Raw genomic sequence first — 22,432 nt, forward strand, 5'->3', positions numbered from 1 at the left:
ACTAGCAAAACTTGTAGTGATAATGTGGGGGGAAAGGGGGAGGGAAAGACGGGGGAAAACTGCTGTAAACAGGCCTTGCAAGGCCAAGAGATAAGCAGGCGAAGGGAAAGTTTCTAACATGCACACTGTGTATCTGCTGTAACTGTTGTCTGGAAGGGAGGGGTAAGGGTGAAATAGACAAAGGCTTGCACAGAAACTGCTTGGAATATAAAAGGGAAAATTTGTTTGTATTTGTTGCACTAGATTTGAGACATGCTGGTCTCCTAGTGCCATTTCAGAGCTCTGAAATAAACTTGGCTTGCTTTCTCCCCTCGGTGTCTTTATTGGTGCCAAGCACACCGGGCAACGAACCCCTGTTTGCCATCTCGGGGCCCAGTTCTGGGCAGGCAACAAGCATGAGGCACCTCTGATCCAATTGTACTGCGCAAGGAATCGCTTGATTTGGTTAAACATTAGTTAGTGCGGGTTGTAAGCAGTAGCCGGCATTTAATTTTTCAACAGTTTCAGACATGCGGTGTACGTCTAACTATTTTATTGTTTGTACATGTTTCTCCAGAGTAATAAAGAAGGAAGTTAGAATATTTAAGACAATAGGCAGGAGTCTAGCTTATTGTCTTGCCAGGATCCATCAGTTTGTAGTCGTCGTGTTGGACGTTTCCTTTAACTTTCCAGGCAGTTTTGCAATCTCCAAGAAAAGGGTTGCAAACAGTTTTGTTCCTTGAATGTAATTGTGCCTATGCAAAAAAAGAAAGAAAGACCAATTTTGATATACAGATTATGCAAAACAAGGGCCTGACCCTGTGAGGTGCTTGACACCAGCAACTCCTATGGGTTTCAATTAGACTTGAGGGTACTCAACACTTGCAAGATCGAGCCCTACATTTAGTGGGGAGGGAGAGAGAAGGGAAGAATTAAATTATTGGGTTTCAAGGTGCCAGATTAAGAACCCTTAAATTGTAAATCTCCAAATTATCCACAGGACACACACAATGGATGGATCGTTTCCACCATGATTTCAACGCTTCCACCCCACCATCAACCTCAGCCTGGACCAATCTACATGGGAAGTCCACTTCCTAGACACCACAGTACAAATAAGCGATGGCCACATTAACACCACCCTATACCGAAAACCCACCAACCGCTACGCCTACCTTCATGCCTCCAGCTTCCACCCCAGTCACACCATACGATTCATCATCTACAGCCAAGCACTGAGGTACAATCGCATCTGCTCCAACCCCTCAGACAGAGAGCAACACCTACAAGATCTTCACCAAGCATTCTCAAAACTACGATACCCACACAAGGAAATAAAGAAACAAATCAACAGAGCCAGACGTGTACCCAGAAGCCTACTGCTACAAGACAGGCCCAAAAAAGAAACCAACAGAACTCCACTGGCCATCACCTACAGTCCTCAGCTTAAACCTGTCCAACGCATCATCAGTGATCTACAACCCATCCTGGACAATGATCCCTCACTTTCACAGACCTTGGGAGGCAGGCCAGTCCTCGCCCACAGACAACCTGACAACCTTAAGCATATTCTCACCAGCAGCCATGCACTGCACCATAACAACTCTAACTCAGGAACCAACTCATGCAGCAAACATCGATGCCAACTCTGCCCACATATCTACACCAGCAACACCATCACAGGACCTAACCAGATCAGCTACAACATCACCGGCTCATTCACCTGCACGTCCACCAATGTTATATATGCCATCATGTGCCAGCAATGCCCCTCTGCTATGTACGTTGGCCAAACTGGACAGTCACTATGCAAGAGGATAAATGGACACAAGTCAGATATCAGGAATGGCAATATACAAAAACCTGTAGGAGAACACTTCAACCTCCCTGGCCACACAATAGCAGATGTAAAGGTAGCCATCTTACAACAAAAAAACTTCAGGACCAGACTCCAAAGAGAAACTGCTGAACTCCAGTTCATTTGCAAATTTGACACCATCAGATCAGGATTAAACAAAGACTGTGAATGGCTATCCAACTACAGAAGCAGTTTCTCCTCCCTTGGTGTTCACACCTCAACTGCTAGCAGAGCACCTCACCCTCCCTGATTGAACTAACCTCGTTATCTCCATACTGATTTATACCTGCTTCTGGAGATTTCCATAACTTGCATCTGAAGAAGTGAGGTTCTTACCCACAAAAGCTTATGCTCCCAATACTTCTGTTAGTCTTAAAGGTGCCACAGGACCCTCTGTTAGATCAAATGTGGTCAGTTTACAAGACAAAGGTATTTTCTTCTAACTGCCAGCCCTGCAAATATAAACCTGAGTTCTAAGAATCAAGCTGCGTTCTTCCATATCACGACCTATTATAATGGGTCTGCAGTCTTCCTCAGTCACACTATTTGCTTCAAATTATGCCCTCCGGGAAAACCTAACTGTCTGAAAGTATAACTCATTGGAACTTGGTAGACAATTCCAGTATTGGCGACCCCATGCATTCCAAAGTCATGCATCAGACTCCAAACAATCAGAAAATAATCTTAAAATTCATAAAAAGAACAGGAGTACTTGTGGCACCTTAGAGAGGTGCCACAAGTACTCCTGATCTTCTTTTTGTGGATACAGACTAACACGGCTGCTACTCTGAAACTTAAAATTCATGTGATTTTTTAAAAAAAATAAATGTTGGGTTATTTTTATTTGCCTTCAGTTGTCGGAGACTTTAGGACACACTTCCTTCACATTCTTAAGTTTTTCTCCACAATCACAAGGGCTGGAAACATAGGTTGTTTTTTTTTTAAATGACAGCTGAGATTATCATGCAATCCCTTGATTCCAGCAGCTGGCTGGGACTTCAAGAAAAAAACCCCAATTATTATGAGACTTGCAATAAACTCATGCAAGTTGGCAACAATGCACTTCTGTCAATAGGGAAGAAGGAATAGACTCCATCTTATTCCTTTTTAGCCTTGTTTGGCGCTGCAGGAGCAACACAAATAAAAAAGCAGCAAAACCTTATTTTTTGTCATTAGGATAAGCATATACAACTCTGAATACCCCAAAATAGTTTCTATCTGTTGGATAAAAAAAATAGAGACAGGATTGTCAATTAGAATCAGGTGGGCACAGCCTAGTATGCTGGGATTGCTGTGGGTGAGTATTAGTACTTCAGTTCCTCCTCTCGTCTCTTAGGGTGCCTTTTTTTTATTTTAACCTGCTTATTTTCTCTTTTTGGGAATGCTCCGCATCATCAGCTGCTCCAACTGGAAGCATCATCACACTCTTCCTTGTTATATTCTGGAACGTTTGGGCAATAGGAATTGTTGAGCCATCCCGGATCATTTCTGGATCTTGTCCAAAAACTGAAACACATGGAAAGAACGAAATTCTGCAGAAGTAAAATGAAGACACACTGGTCTCTTCACTGGAGCTAGTGAGCTTTGGCATTCTGCCCAGCACAAACTTTTCTTGGTAGTATTTCTTTTGGCGGAGACTGTATAACCAGCTGATGTAATGATGCCATTATACACACATATCCTCGAAAACTATACTAGTCTTTTGTTACTATCCTGATTTTGCATCTCAGTACACAGAAAAGTGAGACAGTATCTTCCGTCTGGCTCTTACCTTGCAATATAGGCCCCAATTCAAGAAGGTGCTTAAGCATATACCTAACTTTAAGACCAAGTAGTCCTATTGAAATCAATGACTCAACTCATATGATTAATATTAAGCACATGGTTAAATACCTTGCTAAATCAGAACCTCAAAAATCAGCTGTTTGCACTGGGTTTTAGGTTTTCTCCTCTTTTTAAAGTGGTGTAAGTGAGTCTTCTGCTTTTGAAAAGTAATGTAACCCTCTAATGGGCTTCCATTTTTCTATTGTAGAAGCTACCAGAATCTAACATTGCAGCAGTGTATATATGTAGCTAGGCCTTGTGGGTTTATATATCAAGGGTCAGCAACCTCAAGCACACAGCTTGCCAGGGTAAGCACCCTGGCGGGCCAAGCCAGTTTGTTTACCTGCTGCGTCGGCTGGTTCAGCCGATCGCGGCTCCCACTGGCTGCGGTTCGCTGTCCCAGGCCAATGGGAGCTGCAGGAAGCGGCGCTTCCCGGGGGATGTGCTGGCCACGGCTTTCCACCACCCCCATTGACATGGGATGGCGAACTGCGGCCAGTGGGAGCCGCGATCGGCCGAACCTGCCAACGCGGCAGGTAAACAAACTGGCCCGGCCTGCCAGGGTGCTTACCCTGGCGAGCTGCATGCCAGAGGTTGCCAACCCCTATTATATACAGTTAGTAAACACAATTATTTGGAGTCCTGCTGTGTCACATATGTTTAATGTTGTGTAGAAAACAAAGATACATGAAGTGAGAAAGAGACAGCATTGCTCACTCCTTCCTAGGAGAAGAGGAAATACCGTCTCTATTGCCCCAAGCCCCCTTTGAATAACCTAAGCAAAAGTGTTGCAGAGTGGCAGAAGCAATCAGGTTCTTAATATTTTTACCATGTTGCTTGGGAATGGAGAGAAGAAAAGAGGACAGGCTGGGGAGGAGGGCAATTTCTGCGGGTTCCAGGAGAAGCTTACAGTGTCCCAGGGAAAGAGAAACTTTAACTCAGATCTAGCAGTGAAAGACCTGCTTACATTACCTTTCCTGAGGTAGTGAGACAACCATATTTCATATTTCTGAGGGGGAACATTAAAAAGATCTTTTATCAACAGGAGGGAGCATTTACAAGGGTAATGCCTATCTGCATAGCTGCCCCCCTCCCCGTTTACCTGCTGTGCAGCATTTATTTATTTGAGTACGTATTACACTCCACTGAAATCATATTCTATCAGGTACATCACGATATGTCAATGGGCAGCACTGAGGTGAGTTTTCCTCAGTGTACCTGATACATAAGGCAGCAATAAGCGGTTACCTGCATCTAAATGCACTGATGGGAGACTAGAACCATAAAACCAAACTGCAAGCATGTCACCAAACAGGCACAGTTCATTCACTGAATAAGTACTGCACCCCGCCTTCCCAAATTATCTGGATCTAAATAATGTTCCAAACAAGAAATTAATTAATTTTAGGAAAGTTCCTTTTCCTTTGTGCAAGTCACTGTTAGCGTGACTTTGTTTGGTGGATGTTAAAAATAATAAGAGAAAGAACAAACCTGTTTTGATTGCCTTTCTTGCTGCTGTATAAAGAGGATCATTTATGTTAGCAACCCATGGCATTGCACGTATTGGCACAGACACCTTCAGTTTGTTTGGGCTGTTTCTCTTAGAGAATACATCCTCTAAATATTTTATCACCTAAAAGGAAAGCATCTTTTCATTAACAGTGTTTGTACATTACATCCTTGAACAATAATATATCCAGAAATTGTGCATTCACAGACACACATTTTCACTCCCAAGGCCATACACAGCCACATAGTGGAAAGATGCCATTCATTATTCTGTAAATTTTAAGTGTTGACAGGATCTCTGAAATTAACAGGAATTTAACATGCTGAGAACTGACCAAAAGTTGAAGTTTGCCAGTATTACCTGATGTTCTCCGATTGAAATGTCCATGTGAGGGACTTGCCGGATTGAAAATTTTCCTATTACTCTTGCGGGTATAACTGTTTTTATTCCTGGTTCGTGAAAAGCTCCTTCAATCCCATGAATAGAGAGAGAGGGGTAACGCCACAGGTGCATAAGTATTTCCTCCTTTATAATGTAACAAACAAAACAAAAGTGACAATGACACAGCCATTCAAAATTCACACAATCTACTGAAAAGCTAACTATCTTGCATGTAAAATTTGTGCTTGATTACTTCTGCAATTTAGAACTGATTGATTTGTGATTAAAACCCCTAGCAGGTAAAGGTCTTTCTAAGTAAGCACTGCTACTTCTTTTAGACCACATTTACCTACAGCATGAGAATATATGGAAGAGGAAAGTTATTCACATACAACTCTGGTGACAGTAAGAGCAGACAGGTGAAAAAATGGCATGGCAAGAGTGTCTTGGAGGTAAAAGTGTATAATAAAAATAACGAACTAAAAAGAAAAATACCATTAGGAGTTCATTTTTGTTTTTCAAATTCTAACAACCAACTGGCTTATGTAGTGATTATTTAATTACTTTCAGTTGTCATTACTTCTAATTTTATAAAAGGATCATGAATTGTGATAATCTCTCCATAAACTGTATGTTATTTGTTTATAAATGTTTCAATGATAACTTGAGTGTGCTTCTAGTTTGCAAAGTAGTAGTTGTATCCTGGGCTAATAAATTCTAATGCCAATGGCAAAGGCGTGTATTAGCCTGGAATATGATCATTACCAAGTTAACAGGGATCATTATTATGTAGTCTCCAATCAGCTACTAAAACCATTCACCTTAGAACTGCTGGTCTACTCAGTTTACAGGGTTTTACACCATCTTGCTGTACCCTATTTATGCACTGGTTCAAATGATACTAAGCAGAATGGACAAGCTCTGATGGCGAAGAAGGGAAGAAAAGCTTTTAATAATGGGCAACTCATATCTAAATAACTGGACAGTGATCAGCGAACAATCCCATCCATTCTCTGGAGTGGATGCAAAAGACAATTTGTATGGCGTTAACTATACTGATATAGTTAAAGTGGTAAAAACTCCCTAGTGTGGACAGTTATATCAATATAAGAATGCTTAAAATGGTATAGTTTTATTCCGGTTCAGGAAATGGAATAAGCTATATCAGGGCAGGTCTACACTACCCGCCTGAATCGGCGGGTAGAAATCGATCTCTCGGGGATCGAATTATCGCGTCTCGTCGGGATGCGACAATCGATCCCCGAATCGACGCTTCTACTCCACCAGCAGAGGTAGGAGTAAGTGCCGTCGATGGGGGAGCTGCGGAGGTCAATTTGCCGCCGTCCTCACAGCAGGGTAAGTTGGCTCCGATACATTGAATTCAGCTACGCTATTCACGTAGCTGAATTTGCATATCTTAAATAGACCCCCCTCTCCCCGTAGTGAGGACGTAGCCTCAGTATAAGGCACTTATATACCGGAATAACTGCATACATAGTAGGGTTTTACACCAACATAAATATAGAGGTAATTTAAAAAAAAAAAATCACATCCCTAACTGACATAGGAATACTGGTACAACTTGGGTAGACCAGTTCTTAGCTGCTGGGTTTTATTGGTAGTGTTAATTTTGGGATTGTCATTTTAAAATTCTGTCAAAAGCTTCAGACATAAAATCTACAATAAATAAATAAAACGAGCCCCAAATTATACCAACTTTTCTGCTGCCATCCACTTTCCAAGTCTGAATTCAATTTACTCTCTAGTCTATGGTCTTACATAAGTGGTTTTTTGTATACAGTGTTATTGTAGCTGTGTTGGTCCCAGGATATTGGAGACACAAAGTGGGATACAAATAAAAGTATGTCATCCACCTTGGCTCTCTAATAAGTGTTTTTTGTTTGTTTTGGGGGGTTGTTGGGTTTTGGACTTTTTTTGGTATTACTATTTTTTATTGACTACCTGCATTTTCGATTATTTTCCCCCAGATGATTGCATTTGACCAGGCCAAATCTTTTTTTTTTTTTTTTTAATTTCCTACCCAAGCTTTTAACTCTTTAGATTCCTTTGTTTTGTTTGCCTGTGTTCATTGTTGCTTGAAAAACCTTGAAGTTTGGAGTAATCGGTGAAAGTAATTAATGGGTCATTTAAATTCTTTCTGCAGACCATTAATAAAGATGTTACTGTACCTTAGTGTCATATAGGAATTTTTTCACACCACTATTATTTTTATGTTCCTCTATATCAAATTCAATTGCTTCATACAACTTCTTCTCCTCTTCCAATAGGGAAGCAACATCATCATAGACTCCAGGGATCAAAATACGACCTGATGTATCCACAAGGCTATCTACAGAACAGATACCAACAGGCACAATCTTCCCTTTAATTTAGGGCAGTGGTTCCCAACCATTTCCATACTGGGACCCCTCTTTTTCATATCAAGACTCAGTCGCATCTAGTCAAGTCACTCATTCCCATTTAACAATATGAAAAGGGAGATAACTGTATAATGGTTAGGAGGTCCTCTGGCCTGGGGTATTTTCTAATTTACTAAGGGTACGTCTATACTTACCTCCGGGTTTGGCGGTAAGCAATCGATCTTCTGGGATCGATTTATCGCATCTTGTCTAGACGCGATAAATCGATCCCAGAAGTGCTCGCCGTCGATGTCGGTACTCCTGCTCTGCGAGAGGAGTACGCGGAGTCGATGGGGGAGCCTGCCTGCCGCGTGTGGACCCGCGGTAAGTACTTTGTAGTTCGAACTAAGGTACTTCGACTTCAGCTACATTATTCACGTAGCTGAAGTTGCGTATTTTAGTTCGAACTGGGGGGTTAGTGTGGACCAGCCCTAAGAAACACACTGAGTTGCTCTTTGCTGTTCAGTCTTTCATGGAGCTAGTGGCTGACATGGAAACATCAGTCAGTTTATATAAGAATTAGCATAAAATATATTCAATTTCAGAAACCTTCTCTAATAGCACATGTCAACAAGACTTGTCTGGAGCAGGTCTAATAAACATGGTGCTGAAAATAGTGTCAGCAACTAGTGGGCCATCTACTCTAGGGCTCCTAACACTGATAGCCCGGGTGGAAATAGTAGGAAGTATTTGTATTTTAGACAGGCACTGAGGGGCCACATTTAACTCCAGATTAGGCCTGGAGTCAGCAAGGCACTTTAACATTTAACCTGAGCTGTTCCACTGAAGTTAATGGGCCAACTTCACACAAAAAATCCACCACACATGATCATCCAAATGTCAGGATGATTACACAAGCCAAACTGAACCACTGAATTTCTGAGGTTCACCCTCACCCATTACTAACTAGTTATCGTCTAGTAATATGATATGCAGTATTACCAAGCAGAGCTATTAGGTCAGTCATTGGTTCATGAATGATGCCTCCAAAACTTCCTGAATGAAGATCTCTCTCCCCACACCGTACCTGTGTGAAATAAAGGTAACATGTTGACATGCACAGAACATTGTTTTAATGCTTTCAAATCACTGGCTTTCCATAGGGACTCTGAAATGGTCTCAGGTCTGCTTCTGGCAAGTGAAAGATGGCCTAGTGGCTTTGCGGCAGAGTATGAGACAGACAGGTTGAGCTCCAAGTATCATTCTGTGCAGCCATCTAGTAGCAGATATGGATCATTTTTGCTATTTTGATGGACTCATTCTGTTTCAGCATGGCTTGAAAGAATTGTATTCAGGATCTTGAGAGATTTGCTTTTAGTCAAAATATTCATCTACTAATTTTATTCTTTTTCCAGTACTGGGATTGTTGTAGATTTTGATTTGGTTCTCTAGGGATTAGATTGAAGAATGGGGCCAAGCAGGACCGGCTCTAGGCACCAGCAAAGCAAGCAAGTGCTTGGGGTGGCACATTTCCAGGGGCGGCATTCCGGCCATCCTTTCCCCCCCCCCCCCGGAAAAATCCACCAATGGGCAGATCGGACAGTGCTAGGACCTGGCAGCAGCCAGGCTGGTTCTGCACAATGTGCTTTGCTCGCAGAGCAACTCCCAGCCCAGCAAAGCCGGGGGAGCGGGTGTGAGGCAAAGTCCCCAGCTTCTGCTCGCAGGGGGGTGGAGAGGAACCGCTTTGACAGACGCGGCCAATTGCTGACACCCGATCCCCCGGGCCAGCGGGCCAGGGAGCACAGACCAGCCAGGCTGCTTAAAGCGCAGCAGAGGGGGGGAAGTGGCTCAGAGCAAGGCGCACCCTGGGGGGAACTAGCCCAAACCCAAACGGAACCGAACGTAACGGGGAGCAAAGGTGTCCTGGGGCAGGAGCGGCTGGCGGGGCTGCAGCTGGGTGGAGAGGGGGAAAGTCCTGCTTAGGGGGGCAGCCACTGAATTATTAAAAGACTACACAAGTATAAAACCAGAACAATTCAGTTCATATAAATTCTTTTAATTTCTGAGAAACTGGGCACACCGGAAGACACTAACGTTTTTCATTATAGTGTATAGTTGAACCCAAATTGTTTGTAATTGTCATTTTGGTAAAATTAAATGAGAACACTAGTAGGAAATTGTTTTATTTCACTAACTACAAATTCTCTTTTTCATTTTTTTTTTTTTTTAAATTTTACAGTCAAAACAAAACAAAAACAAAAGCATTGCAAAGTGCAAAAGCCAAAAAAATGGGGGAGCGTCCAAAATTTTTTTTGCTTGGGGTGGCAAAAAACCCAGAGCCAGCCCTGGGGCCAAGGCAGTATCTCCCCTCTTACTTACTGACGCAAAAACTTCCAGACAGGGAATTTATTTCCCTGTCCTCCCTATATTTCCCAGTGGCTCATGCAAGTTGCTAAATCACTTACAGTGTACTACTTACTCTGGTCAGTGGCTTCAGAACCTTAGTGTGGCTTCTCAACCAACAGTCCCCACTAAGTTGTGCACTCTGCTGGCAGACACCATGCATTGAGCTGTGCCTGCCACACAGGGGTGGGGCAGCAGTGAGGCTGGGGTTGTACTTGGGCAGCTAGCCAGGGCCACTGCCTGTGCCACAAAGGCAACAACTTCTATTTTTAGTGTGCCAACTTGATCAAAGCTTGTGCGTGTATGTCTACCCGAGCTGGAAACTGCACCTCCAGTTGCAGCGTAGATGTACCCTTGGGGGTGGAGGGGAGGTTGGAGGAGGGAGAGGGGAGAGAAGGAGAGAATGAAAGTGAATGTGAAATTGTGAATGAGGAGAAGGTGAGGGAGAGTCGGAGAGGGATTGGGAGAAGAGAGAGAGTGAATGTGGCTGAAGAAATCAGGGCGGGGAGGTGTGGAAGTGGGAGAGAATGTGGATGAAGGGTCTGTACTCGCAGTCAGTCAATCTGTCCCTCTGCTCACAAACACGTATTTACAGAGCACATTGTCATCCTCTGCCCCAGGACCCAACCCCAAATAAATCAATGCCATTTTCTCTTGTACCTCCACAGAGAAGCAAATGTTTCCCCGAGTCCCATACGTGAGGGCTGGTTTCCTGTTGTTAAGCCAAAGGTTATCCGAAATCACAATAAAGTCAACATCAGAGAAAAAACGCTGATTTTCTTTCTTAATTATTTCCTCTAGTCCAAGAGATCCTGCTTCTTCCATACCTTCAATAATGAACTTGAGGTTTACTGGTATGTCCTAAGTAAAAAAATCAACAAAGCGTAGGTAAGAAACGCATTTTTAATAATTAAGAGGGCTAATAAACTGGACTATGGGGGAGGGGGGCCAAGTGGGCCGTCTAATTAAATTGTCATCTCTTTGGGGCAGGGAGCCCCTTTTTGTGCCATGTTTGCCTAGCAAAATGGGATCCTGGTCACAACTAGGGTTCTTGGTAGTACAAGTAATAAATAATTAACAACAACACATCCCTGTAGAAAGGGCAATCCTGGAACATAAAGCCTAGGGACAACATTTCCTTTCCCTTATAAACTTTCTCTCTCTCTCTTCCTTATTTTCCTTTTTGTTTTCTTGCTCCCTAACATACAGGCTGCATCTTCACTGAAGTTTTCCTCTATATCTCCCACTGTTGCAGCTCTACCAGTGCTAGCCATGGAAGGGCTGTCTGTGTAGGCCCTTTGCTGGTATTTTTATCACTGTGTTCTCTAAACCTGCTGGATTAGGCGATATGGTGGTAAAAATGCGGATGGGCAGTCTACAGCGGTACTTCCAGTGCCCTTAGCACCAACGAAGTTGCACAGCTACTGCAGCATAGGGAGAATTTGAGAAAATCTTCAGTGCAGGCAAGGTCATACGACAACTTTCATCAAGGGCTAGTGGGAGTTAGAAATGCTCATGTGTCCCAAACAAGAAAGAAAAACTAAGCTCAGCATTCCACTGTGGTTCATTTTCAGACTATGAAGATGGTCTTTTAAGTTAAACAGAAAGCATCACATTGCATTTCTCCAGGTTTCAGATTTAACACCAGTGCAAAACCCTGGACTTTAACGGATTTATGTCCGGGACGAGTTTAGCCTCAGTGATCGGATAAATCAGAATGCTTCGCCAAACATCCACAAAAAAATTAAGAATAAAATGTGCACATACATTGTCTAATGAACTTTGCCGTTTGCTAGAGAGAGGATTCAGGAGGATAAGCCTTATCTGATTCACTTGTTAAAATGCCAACCTGGACATTACTGATTTGAAAGATTAACACATCGTAGAAAAACAGCCATAAACCAAATCAGTTTACAACCACGGAGTTGGACAGCAAATAACTTAAGATATAATTTATATATTTGCAGACTAGCTGTTTTCTTTGCTGAATCTCATATGCTGTTGAAAGAATATACTGTTCTGAATGAGCATTTTCCAGGTGCTTTCGTATCCTGATTCTGGCCATGGATACACACATACCGACGATAACTTACGGCCAAGAGCAGAACAGAAAGGTGCAAAACTAAGCATGACCAATACTTACTTTAAAGTCAGTTCTTTTACAATTTTAAAAAGCTTTCAAGCAAATGATCTTCCTGGGTATCAAATCAGTTTAATGCTTTTTCCTCAGTACCTTCTATAAGACAGGATAAGGAGATAGCACCCTCTGCATTACATTGAGCCTGGTCAATACATAAAATACCCAAGCACAAAATGATCTTGGGGCGGGCTTGGAAACAGCATTAAAAATATACTAATGTTTGCAAATATATGAAACCAATTTGTGGGGATGAGGTTACTTCTGAAATTCACTCCTGCAGTGCCACTGGAATACAAATGTTTCTCTTTGCTACCTACTAATTTTAGTGCTCTGAATGATTCCACTGCATTTATCCAGGCCAAGACAGGTCCTTTGTTATCTGTTGCTCCACGCCCATAAAGATTTCCTTAAAAACAAATAAATAAATAAAAAGCTTATATCAAACTTTGGAGCCTTTGATGCTGCTTCAGATATAAATGTGTGAAACCGTGGCTCTACTGAAGTCAATGGCAAAACTCCCATTGAAGTTAATGGAACCAGGAGTTCACAGAATAGTTTTAAGTAAAGGTGTTAGATGTTTCCCAGTAGGGTTAGTGCACTAGACCTCTGAGACTCCAAGTTCAAATATTGATTTGTGGCACAAGTCTGCTTGCTGGTTTTATTCTAGTTCTTAACAGAAGTATGTCCAGACCACAACATTTCAATACAGTTTGGCGCAACATGCAGTTGCTATGCAGATGAAGCCCATAAAAAGAACTGTAGGGATGGTATCACTCAGCAGTGATGTGCGTAGGAATTGCACACTACCTAGAAGTCCTATAAATGCATCCAGGGATACCGGCCATGGTATTACTACAAAACTTTTCAAACTGATAAATTTGTATACGTTTATAAAGGTCCAGATTCTGCTATCATTCACATTGGTGTAAATCCAGAGTAACTGCCATTGAAGTCAATGGACCCACACTGGTAAGTTTGACAGGAATCAGTCCCAAAAGAGTGGGAAGGAGTGGTCTAGTGGTTAGAGCACAGGAGTGGGAGTTGGAATTTCTGAGTTCTTTACTTTACTCTTCTACTGACTCATTGTGACCTTGGCTCCACAGTTTTCTCTTCTACATTGCCTTAGATCCATCTGATTTCTCGTGGGAGCTTGAAATTAAGGGAGGGAATATGACTGAGTTCCATGCATCACTGTTGGCATGGGTGGTGGGTATAATAGGCCAGGAGGGACTAAGCCTCCCGTAAACCAAGCTCTGGCCCCACACGCGCTCTGCCAAGCCTGCGGGAGCTCAGCTCTGGCTAGAGGCAGCAGGCAGCTGGGACCAGCTGGTGGCCCAGAGCTGGGGTCGGAGGCCTGCGGCGGTTCGACTGCGGCTCCTCCGACTGGGGAGGGGATGGGGGGCGGCTCGGGGCTCTGGCGGATGGGGGGGGGGTGGAGGCAGGGCTTCGGACAGAAGGGGTGGGGCTGCATGGCTAGCCTCCCCAAATGGGGGGCTCACAGCCGCCCATGACTTTTGGCCCCTGTGGAAGGTCCTTTGGCAGAGCTCTGTGGAGCTGCAGTATCACAGAACTGGGTAGACAGCAGAATGGGAGGAGGCGCTGTTCATTCTGCATCATCCTCTTCTGACCCAGAGGATTTCAGAGCAAAAACATGCCCTGTTCTGTTTTGTTGACTAAGGCAGAAAATGTTTTCAGCCCACCAGTGTCTAAGCAAACCCACCAAACAAATAAAAAACCAACAAAACCCCATCACGTGCAGCCCGCAGCCAACAAATCAGCAGAGCCAAAACAAAAACAAAACCAGCCAGCCAAACAAAGCAGAGCAAAAACAAAACACCCCCCAAAACTGAAAACCCACAAGCAGCACAGCAGTACAGTGCCCACTGGAAGTTTGCAACCAGGGCGACTGCCCTGCTTGCCTGCTCCTACAACCAACCCTGATTAACTCCTGCTGGCTCTTTCCAGCTGATTCTGTGCAGTCACAAGCAGGATTCAACTAATGACAGCACGGCTCCTGAAGGCCCGTTTCCCCTGAATTTGTCCCAGAGATTTCCACACAAGTAGCACCTTCTTACACCAGGCCTGAGTTTAGAGGGAACCTCCTCCCACTCCCTAAGTTAGTGTCATGCATACAAATACTTGTGCCAGAATAATGACCATGTACAGACCATCAATTTCAGTCAGTGTGTAGGGGTCAGTTTTCCATCCATCTTCTTTTTTGGCAGGTTGTACATCCACATGTCCATAGAAACATACAGTGGGTTTTTGTGGATCTTTACCAAGTTCTGCTAGAATTAGAGGAGGCAACAGAAGGCTCTGGCCATCAGACAGCTGTGGAGGAACATTAACACAGTAACAAAGAAAAGCCAAAACTTGGTGGAACAGGCTAGTAGCTACACGGGGAATTGGAATTGTCAGTATTCAAATGACCCTTTACTGGTGCAGGTTGTCAAAACTGATTTCCACCCTATCTCTAAAGCTTATACAGAAACTAAGATTCTTTCCCCAGCCATTGAGCTTCTGTGGTGAAACTGAAGAGCCCATCTAATGTTTAACGGTAATACAATGATAGCACACACTCTTTGCTAGGCCCTTCCATTACCTCCCAAACTCAGCCTGCAATGGAGACGATAGAAAACTGTCCATATGTAGGGTGACCAGATGTCCCAATTTTATAGGGACAGTCCCAATATTTGGGGCTTTTTTTAATATGGGCTCCTATTACCCCTCACCCCCTGTCCTGATTTTTCACACTTGCTATCTGGTCACTCTATCCACATGTGACATGAGAATGAATCAAGGGCTGCACAGAAGCCACTTTTGAGTTTGGTTTTGCAACAGATCGAAGTTCCAGGCTCTTGGAATCTATTAAAAAATGAAATATAAAGCCGTGTTGGAAGGCAGCACTGGCAGCTGTTGCACACCGTTCTGAAGACAGGCTAAGGTCTCAAGCTAATATGGCAGTTTACTACCACACAAGACAGATTTCTGCACAGGTTAGTGAAAACTGGATGGCTCACAAAAAGAGCAGCTCTCTGTTTCAAAGGAGGAGGAGAAGAATTTGCAAACTGCATTGCATTAACAGGTGCTTTTGATTCTGCATGTAAGGAAGGTAGCTGCTGCATTACATTGGTAGGAGAGGGAATTTGTAAGAAGTCTAGTGCTTTCTCCTTCCTACAGAATGAAGGAAAACTGATGCCCTGTCCCTTTAAATGTTTGAGCACTCTCCCCCTGCCCAGTGCAAAGCCTCACTTTCAGGTTGGTTTCAGTTTTGCTGCAAGAATAATAAAGGTTTCCACGGCAGCTATATGTGCTTAAATGAGCTTCTCTGTGTCTGTATTTCATTCTCCGCTGGGTCCAGATACAACATTTGGCAATGAAGGATTTCTATCCCTGCATGTCCAGTGCTTCTACTGCCTGAATGAAAAGAAGAAAAAGGAAGGCAATAATACTGTAAAAAAGGGGGAAGTTCACCCAGAGGCACAAGGTGACAGACTGCTGCTTTTGCTACTGGGAGAGCGTGAACCACTCAGCTAGAGAGGAGGAATTGGCAACTAAAAACTGAACGAAGAATAGGCTGCTGCTCAGAGCTACTGAAAACAAAGCAGTGAGGGGGAAGTAAGCAACCATGTTGACAGACCATGTGCAAGCAGGTGGCCTGAGCAGCAGCTTAGCCTGGCCAGAGGGTCTACAGACAGTAGAGGGAGCCCAAATACAGCCAAAGGGAGAATTCTAAAGTCTGCAGTGTTGGCATGCAGCCAAAAGAGGCAGATTGAGTGTAGACGCACAGTAACAAAAAAAGAATTTCCTGTGGCAGATGTCCAGGAGGTTTGAAGTCCAACAGGAGAACAGAGGAATGACAATTTGTGTGGGCAATGTTGGTGAATCTGACAACAACTGCAACTCATGGGTGGTGTATCTCAAACATTTTGAGTAATTTGTAACATGCAACTCTATTCCAGTCAGATAACGAGTTAGACCCTTGTTGACAGTGATGGGTCGGAAGGCATACGGACTGCTGCATGACCTATTGTCTCCAACTGTGTCCGGAACTGCCACGTACGCTGCAATTCATGCAACAATACAGGAACATTTTTCTCCTACCCATCGATGGTAGCAGAATTATATCAGTTTAATCAGCGACATCAGGGTAGTGGAGAGTCAGTAGCACAGTTCACTGCTGCTCTAAGGAAGCTGTCAGTTCAGACAATATTAAGTGATCCCCGCTATGACCAGTTAGTCTCTGGATTATGCAATGAGCAGGTCCTGAAAAAATTATTTACTGCATCAGTGCTTACATTCAAGAAGGCTGTTGAAGTGGCTGGACTTCCAGGATTCTCTGGACTTTAGCATGAACTGACAAGTTCATCTCGTGAACTGATGAGACAGAAAACCATGGGAATGTAAGGAATTTCTGTGTGGCCACTGTGCACAAACTATGCATGCTGAGAAGACTTGCTGGACACACCAGGTCATTTGTAGGAAGTGCCAGAAGAAAGGACACATTGCTGTGATCTGTCACAGTTCAACGACCTCCAGCACAAGTTAATTGTCCATACAAGAAGTCAGGAATAATAATGTGGAGAAAGACAAGAGCTCTAGTGACACTGGCCAAGACTTAGCACTACATTATCACAAGCTGGAGTCAGAAATGGCATCTGGGTCACACCCTTGATTGAAGACTTTCTACAAGAATGGAGCTTGATACTGGAGCTGCCATTTCATTGATTTCTGCATCTATCACCAGACTTTGTTACAAGTTGCTCTGGAAGAAACCTGTATGGTTTTGAAGATTTATACTGGAGACAAATTAGTCCCAAAAGGGATACTCCAGGTGAAATTTAAACTAGATGGACAATACCTTTTATGTGAGTGAAGGAAAATATCCACTACTATTTGGCAGATCATGGCTTGTCCACTCACAAATTTTAGTTAGGTTATTTAGTCTTTTATGGCACTAAATTGGGGAGGTCTTGATAATCTCCATTCAAGAATATTACAGAAATTCGCATATGAAATTGCAAGCCCAATAGCAAGGATTTTTACTGAATCTGTAAACTTCGGGGTTGTTCCCTATGACTGGAGAATTGCTAATATAGTACCTATGTTTAAGAAAGGGGGAAAATGTGATCTGGGAAACTATAGGCTTCAATTGTATGCAAGGTATCAGAACAAATTTTGAAAGAGAACGTAGTTAAGGACATAGAGGTAAATGGTAATTGGGATAAAACACAACATAGTTTTACAAAAGGTAGATCATGCCAGACCATCCTGATCTTCTTTGAGAAGATAACTGATTTTTTAGACAAAAGAAATGCAGTAGATCTAATCTACCTGGATGTCAGTAAGGCATTTGATATAGTTCCACATGGGAAATTGGAGAAGATGGGAATTAATATGAGAAATAAAAGTTGGATAAGGAACTGGTAAAAGGGGAGACTACAACAGATCATACTGAAAGGTGAACCTTTCAGTCAGGCTGGAGGGAGGTTACTAGTGGATTCCAGAGGGATCAGTCTTGGGTCCTATCTTATTTAACATTTTTATTAATGACCTTGGCGCAAAAAGGGGGAATGTGTTAATAAAATTTGCAGCTGTCACAAACTTAGGAGGTATTGCCAATATGGAGTAGGACCAGAATATCATATAAGAAGATCTGGATGACCTTAAAAATTGGAGTAATAAAAATAGGTGAAATTTAATAGTGCAAAATGCAAAGCCATGGACTTAGGGACTAACACGAATTTTTGCTATAAGCTGGGGACTTATCAATTGGAAGTGACAGAGGAGGAGAAAGACCTGGGTGTATTGGTTGATTACAGGATTTCTATGAGTCGCCAACATGATGCGGCTGTGAAAAAGGTTAATACAGTCCTAGAATGCATCAGGCGACTTATTTCTAGTAGAGACAAGGAAGTGTTAATAGCATTATACAAAGCACTGATGAAACCTCATCTGGAATACTGGAATACAGTTTTGGTCTTCCATGTTTAAGAAAGATTAATTCAAACTGAACAGGTGCAGAGAAGAGCCACTAGGATGATCAAAGGAATGGAAAGTCTACCTTATGAAAGGAGACTCAAAGAGCTTGGCTTGTTTAGCCTAACCAAACAAAGGTTGAGGGGAGATATATTTACAGAGCACAATTATATCAGAGGGATAAATACCAGGGAGGGGAAAGAGTTATTTAAGTTAAGCATCAATGCTGGCACAAGAACAAATGGATATAAACTGGCCATCAACAAGTTTAGGCTTGAAATTAGGCAAAGGTTACTAACCAACAGAGAAGTGAAGTTCTGGAACAGCCTTGCAAGAGGAGCAGTAGGGGCAAAAAACCTATCTGGCTTCAAGAATGGGCTTGATAAGTTTATGGAGGGGATGGTATGATGGGACTACCTACAATGGCAGTAGCCAATCTGCGACTGCTAGTAGCAAATGTCTCCAATGGACGGAGATGGGATACTAGATGGGGAGGGCTCTTGAGTTATTACAGAGAATTCATTCCCAGGTGTCTGGCTGCTGGGTCTTGCCCAGGGTCACATGCTCAGGGTCTAACTGATCACCTATTTGGGGAAGGGAAGGACTTTTCCCTGGGTCAGATTGGCAAACATCCTGGGGGGAGAGGAGGGGTCTCGTATTCCTCTACTGCCTGGGGCATGGGCCACTTGCAGGTTTAAAGTAGTGTAAATGGTGGTCTCTGTAACTTGAAGTCTTTAAATCATGTTTTGAGGACTTCAGTAACTCAGCCAGAGGTGAGGGGTCTATTACAGGAGTAGGTGGCTGAGATTTTGTGGCCTGCAATGTGCAGAAGGTCAGACTAAATGATCCCTGATGGTCCCATCTGGCCTTAAAGTCTTTGGGTCTATGTAAATGATAAGGTACATATATGTTTGGGAAGTTTTTTTAATGTAGGGTGTAGGAATGTGTTGTCCTGTCCCTTTAAATGTTTGAGCACTCTCCTTTCCCCAGAGTAAAGTCTTACTTTTGAGTTGGTTTCAGTTTTGTTGCAAGAACAATAAAGGTTTCCAAGGCAGCTAGAGATGTGCTTAAATGAGCTCGTCTCTGTCTGTATCTCCTTCTCTGCTGGGTCCAAATATAAGAAACCACCTTACTTCCTGGGCTAATGTTTTGATCCTATGCTTAGAAGTGAGAATGCCTCTGTATCTATGTGACAATGGGTGTCTCACTCCTTCCTACCAATGAGAATTATCCATACGTTACATTAGAACACACCGTTAAAGTACAGATCAGAGTATTTTAAAATATGGCAATGATAAATAGGTACCTTGTGGGAGCCCAACTTCACTAACTCAACAGTGGCTCCCAAAGCTCGAAGCCTGTCTGCTGTTAATTCCACCATTCGTATTACTTCTTGTCTTAGCCCCGGTTGAATAGAATCACTCTCCACTGCTATCCATTCCTTAAGGGTCTGCAAAGGAAGCCAGGAATACAATTAAATGAACCAGTGGGGTACTGAAAACCAGATCTGCACTGTTGTTTGCGCTTTGAACTCAAAACACATCAGATTTGAAGCTGTTTTAATTTCAGCTCTGTCATGGCCATGCTGTTGCTGTAGCCTCTTTGCCTGTTCTATCTGGCAAAGAATTGTCAGGACACTGGATCACTCTCTCTCTTGTTAAAGTGTCAGCTCTGCTGCTAAAGTCAGAGTGATCTAAATCTGATTCCCTCATCCATTTTTACAGAGCTTCATTGAAACAACCTTCTTGATTCCATCAGGGGACCCCAACAGTTCTGATTACCTTTCTACTTGTCCTTCAGGCAGCACCCTTTTCAACGTATAGTACACCTTGCGGAGGGGAGGGGGTATAGTATCAGAGCAAACAAAATGAGCCTCAATGGATTCCTTAAAGATAGGGTGCTCTAGAGAGATTTTGCATGGGAGGGATGTTCTATCTTTCGGTCTTCTATCCATCTGAGGTAATTCTCAGCTAACTGTCATCATGGGATCTAAATCCCTGTCTAGGAGAATGTAGAGAGACCGGAGTAGTATTAAGGCTGTCCATCTAAATTCACTTTGAACTGGGTAATTGTATTTTGCATGAATTGTGTACTGTCTAGACAATCCTCATCTAGTTTCTGACATGCCCACTGTTACAATGAGTACATGCTATTGAGTAATTCTAACAACATGAAGTGTTCATAATTTGACATTAACTAATCATGTCTGACCCATTCCTCTGTTCTTCCTTTTTCCACAAAGCAAATTGATCCCACTATTTTTTTTAATCGCTTGAAAGGCTAAATCCTGGCAAACGAACAAGCTTTGCACTCACAAAAATGCACAGAAACATCACAGGACTGAGGAAAAGAATCCGGAGCCCATCCCCAATCCAGTAATCGGTGCAGAACTGGCATGTCTGCATGGCAAAGTGAGGGAAGCAGCAGCATACGTAGCCTGCTTCTCCCCTTTATGCAAGGTTTTGGCTTAGTATGGATTTGCATAATCTGCATGGAGCTAGTGGTGATGACCACAGTCCATCCATATTCCCATCTTGCATGGTACACTGTGCGCAAAGCTACCAACGATCTCTGCTACATGGAACACAAGAAGAGTGCAGCGTCGCCCCCATAGACTTTCCCTTGCCTACCCCTGCCGCATAGTGAAATGTGGCATTTCCACTGCATCTGAGGCCTTGTGGAAGTCTGCTCACTATTTTCCTCTTAGAAGAGAAAAGAAGTGGTCTCATGAACACACATTGTTGGTCTTTATTACTTCATTTCTGCGTTGTAGTTATTTGACAATATGTGTAGCTCTTACCTGAATAAATTCATTTTGATGAAGATCAATGTATTGGAAGATCTGATTCTCCAAGCCTGAGGAGGATGAGGACATTCCTGCCTCAAAGAGCAGCATGATAACAGAGAGAGCCAATATCTGCAAGTTCAAGACAAAATTTGCTATATTGAAGAGAAAACATCCACAAGCATTTGTCAGGTACATTTCACTGCTGGACAGGCAGACATAAATAACTGCTGAACAATGGACAGGTCAGTCTGCTTTAAAGTCCCACTGCACTAGGCAAAGGTATTTAGTACAAACAGCATGCAGAGTTTATTGGTCGATCTGTAGGGGGGGAAAAACAGTATATGGGTTTTGCACTATCTGGACTACAAGCAACTTCTGGGAATGATTTTGATGCACAAACATTTTCTAAAGAGACTGTATTTCTTCATGACAAACTGTGAAACAACCTCAAACTGTAGGTTCTGCCAAACACAACAAACGTGGCGGGGAAATGCAAACAGAAATACCAATTGCCCAAGGAGCTCAGCTTTCTCTTCCAACATTTCCAAAAGGAAAAAGAACTAATTCAATAATGTACATTCCATATGTTACATGCAGTTTGTTTAAAGGGATAACAATCCTGATGGAGATGTATACGAGGCAATAAATGCCTTTTGTGGATGATTAAACACGAGGACAAAGCTGAAACATTAGATAATGCAGAAGTCACTTACTGCCTTGTGTAGTCCCACTGCCACGAACGTTAGACAAAACAAGATTTAACAAGCCACTGTAGTTAAAATATTGTTCTTGCTTCACAAGGGTTTGAAAATTCTTCTCTTCCTGTGTTCCCGGAGTTTCTGCAGATGGTTCTCTGAACTGGGAGCTAGATAATTGACATTTGGAGGGTGGGGCTAAAAACTAAATAGTTTTGTAGGGAGTGATCTCTTTGGAAAAAGGAATTCTGGGATTTAAAACAATGAGCTATCTGTCCAAAAAGTTGTACTTTAAATTGAGTTCGCAAAATATGCTTCTACATGCACAACCCGTAATGTTAGCCTCTAGTTTTAATTTCAGTTTCAGTGATGTTTGTGAGAGAACAAGATATAAAAAGTGAGACTGATAAACGAGGAGAAAAAGGAATGAGAGTGAACAAGGATAGTGAAAATAAAATCATGTGGGACATAGGTATTGCACAGATTCATGGTTCGCTCTCTTTTTTCAAATGTAC

The 22,432-nt window shown here is 42.8% G+C and overlaps 1 protein-coding gene across 2 annotated transcripts; it reads right to left on the reverse strand.

The window, feature by feature from the left end:
• Nucleotides 1-515: 515 nt before the first annotated feature.
• CNDP1 (carnosine dipeptidase 1) lies at nt 516-21,351 on the reverse strand (the record flags this gene model as incomplete). 2 transcript variants are annotated; one of them, XR_004644686.1, is given in 11 exon segments in its annotated part: nt 516-734; nt 3,196-3,369; nt 5,153-5,294; nt 5,532-5,696; nt 7,742-7,902; nt 8,915-8,999; nt 10,976-11,176; nt 12,773-12,861; nt 14,624-14,786; nt 19,741-19,884; nt 21,235-21,351. XR_004644686.1 is itself a non-coding variant. In XM_034762509.1 (11 exon segments), coding segments are annotated over 11 exon segments (1,521 nt in total), but the record flags the coding sequence as incomplete, so codon positions are not given.
• Between the last annotated feature and the right edge of the window lie 1,081 nt (nt 21,352-22,432).

This window comes from Trachemys scripta, chromosome 2 (genome assembly GCF_013100865.1).
Source record: "Trachemys scripta elegans isolate TJP31775 chromosome 2, CAS_Tse_1.0, whole genome shotgun sequence".
Classification (NCBI taxonomy): Eukaryota; Metazoa; Chordata; order Testudines; family Emydidae; genus Trachemys; species Trachemys scripta.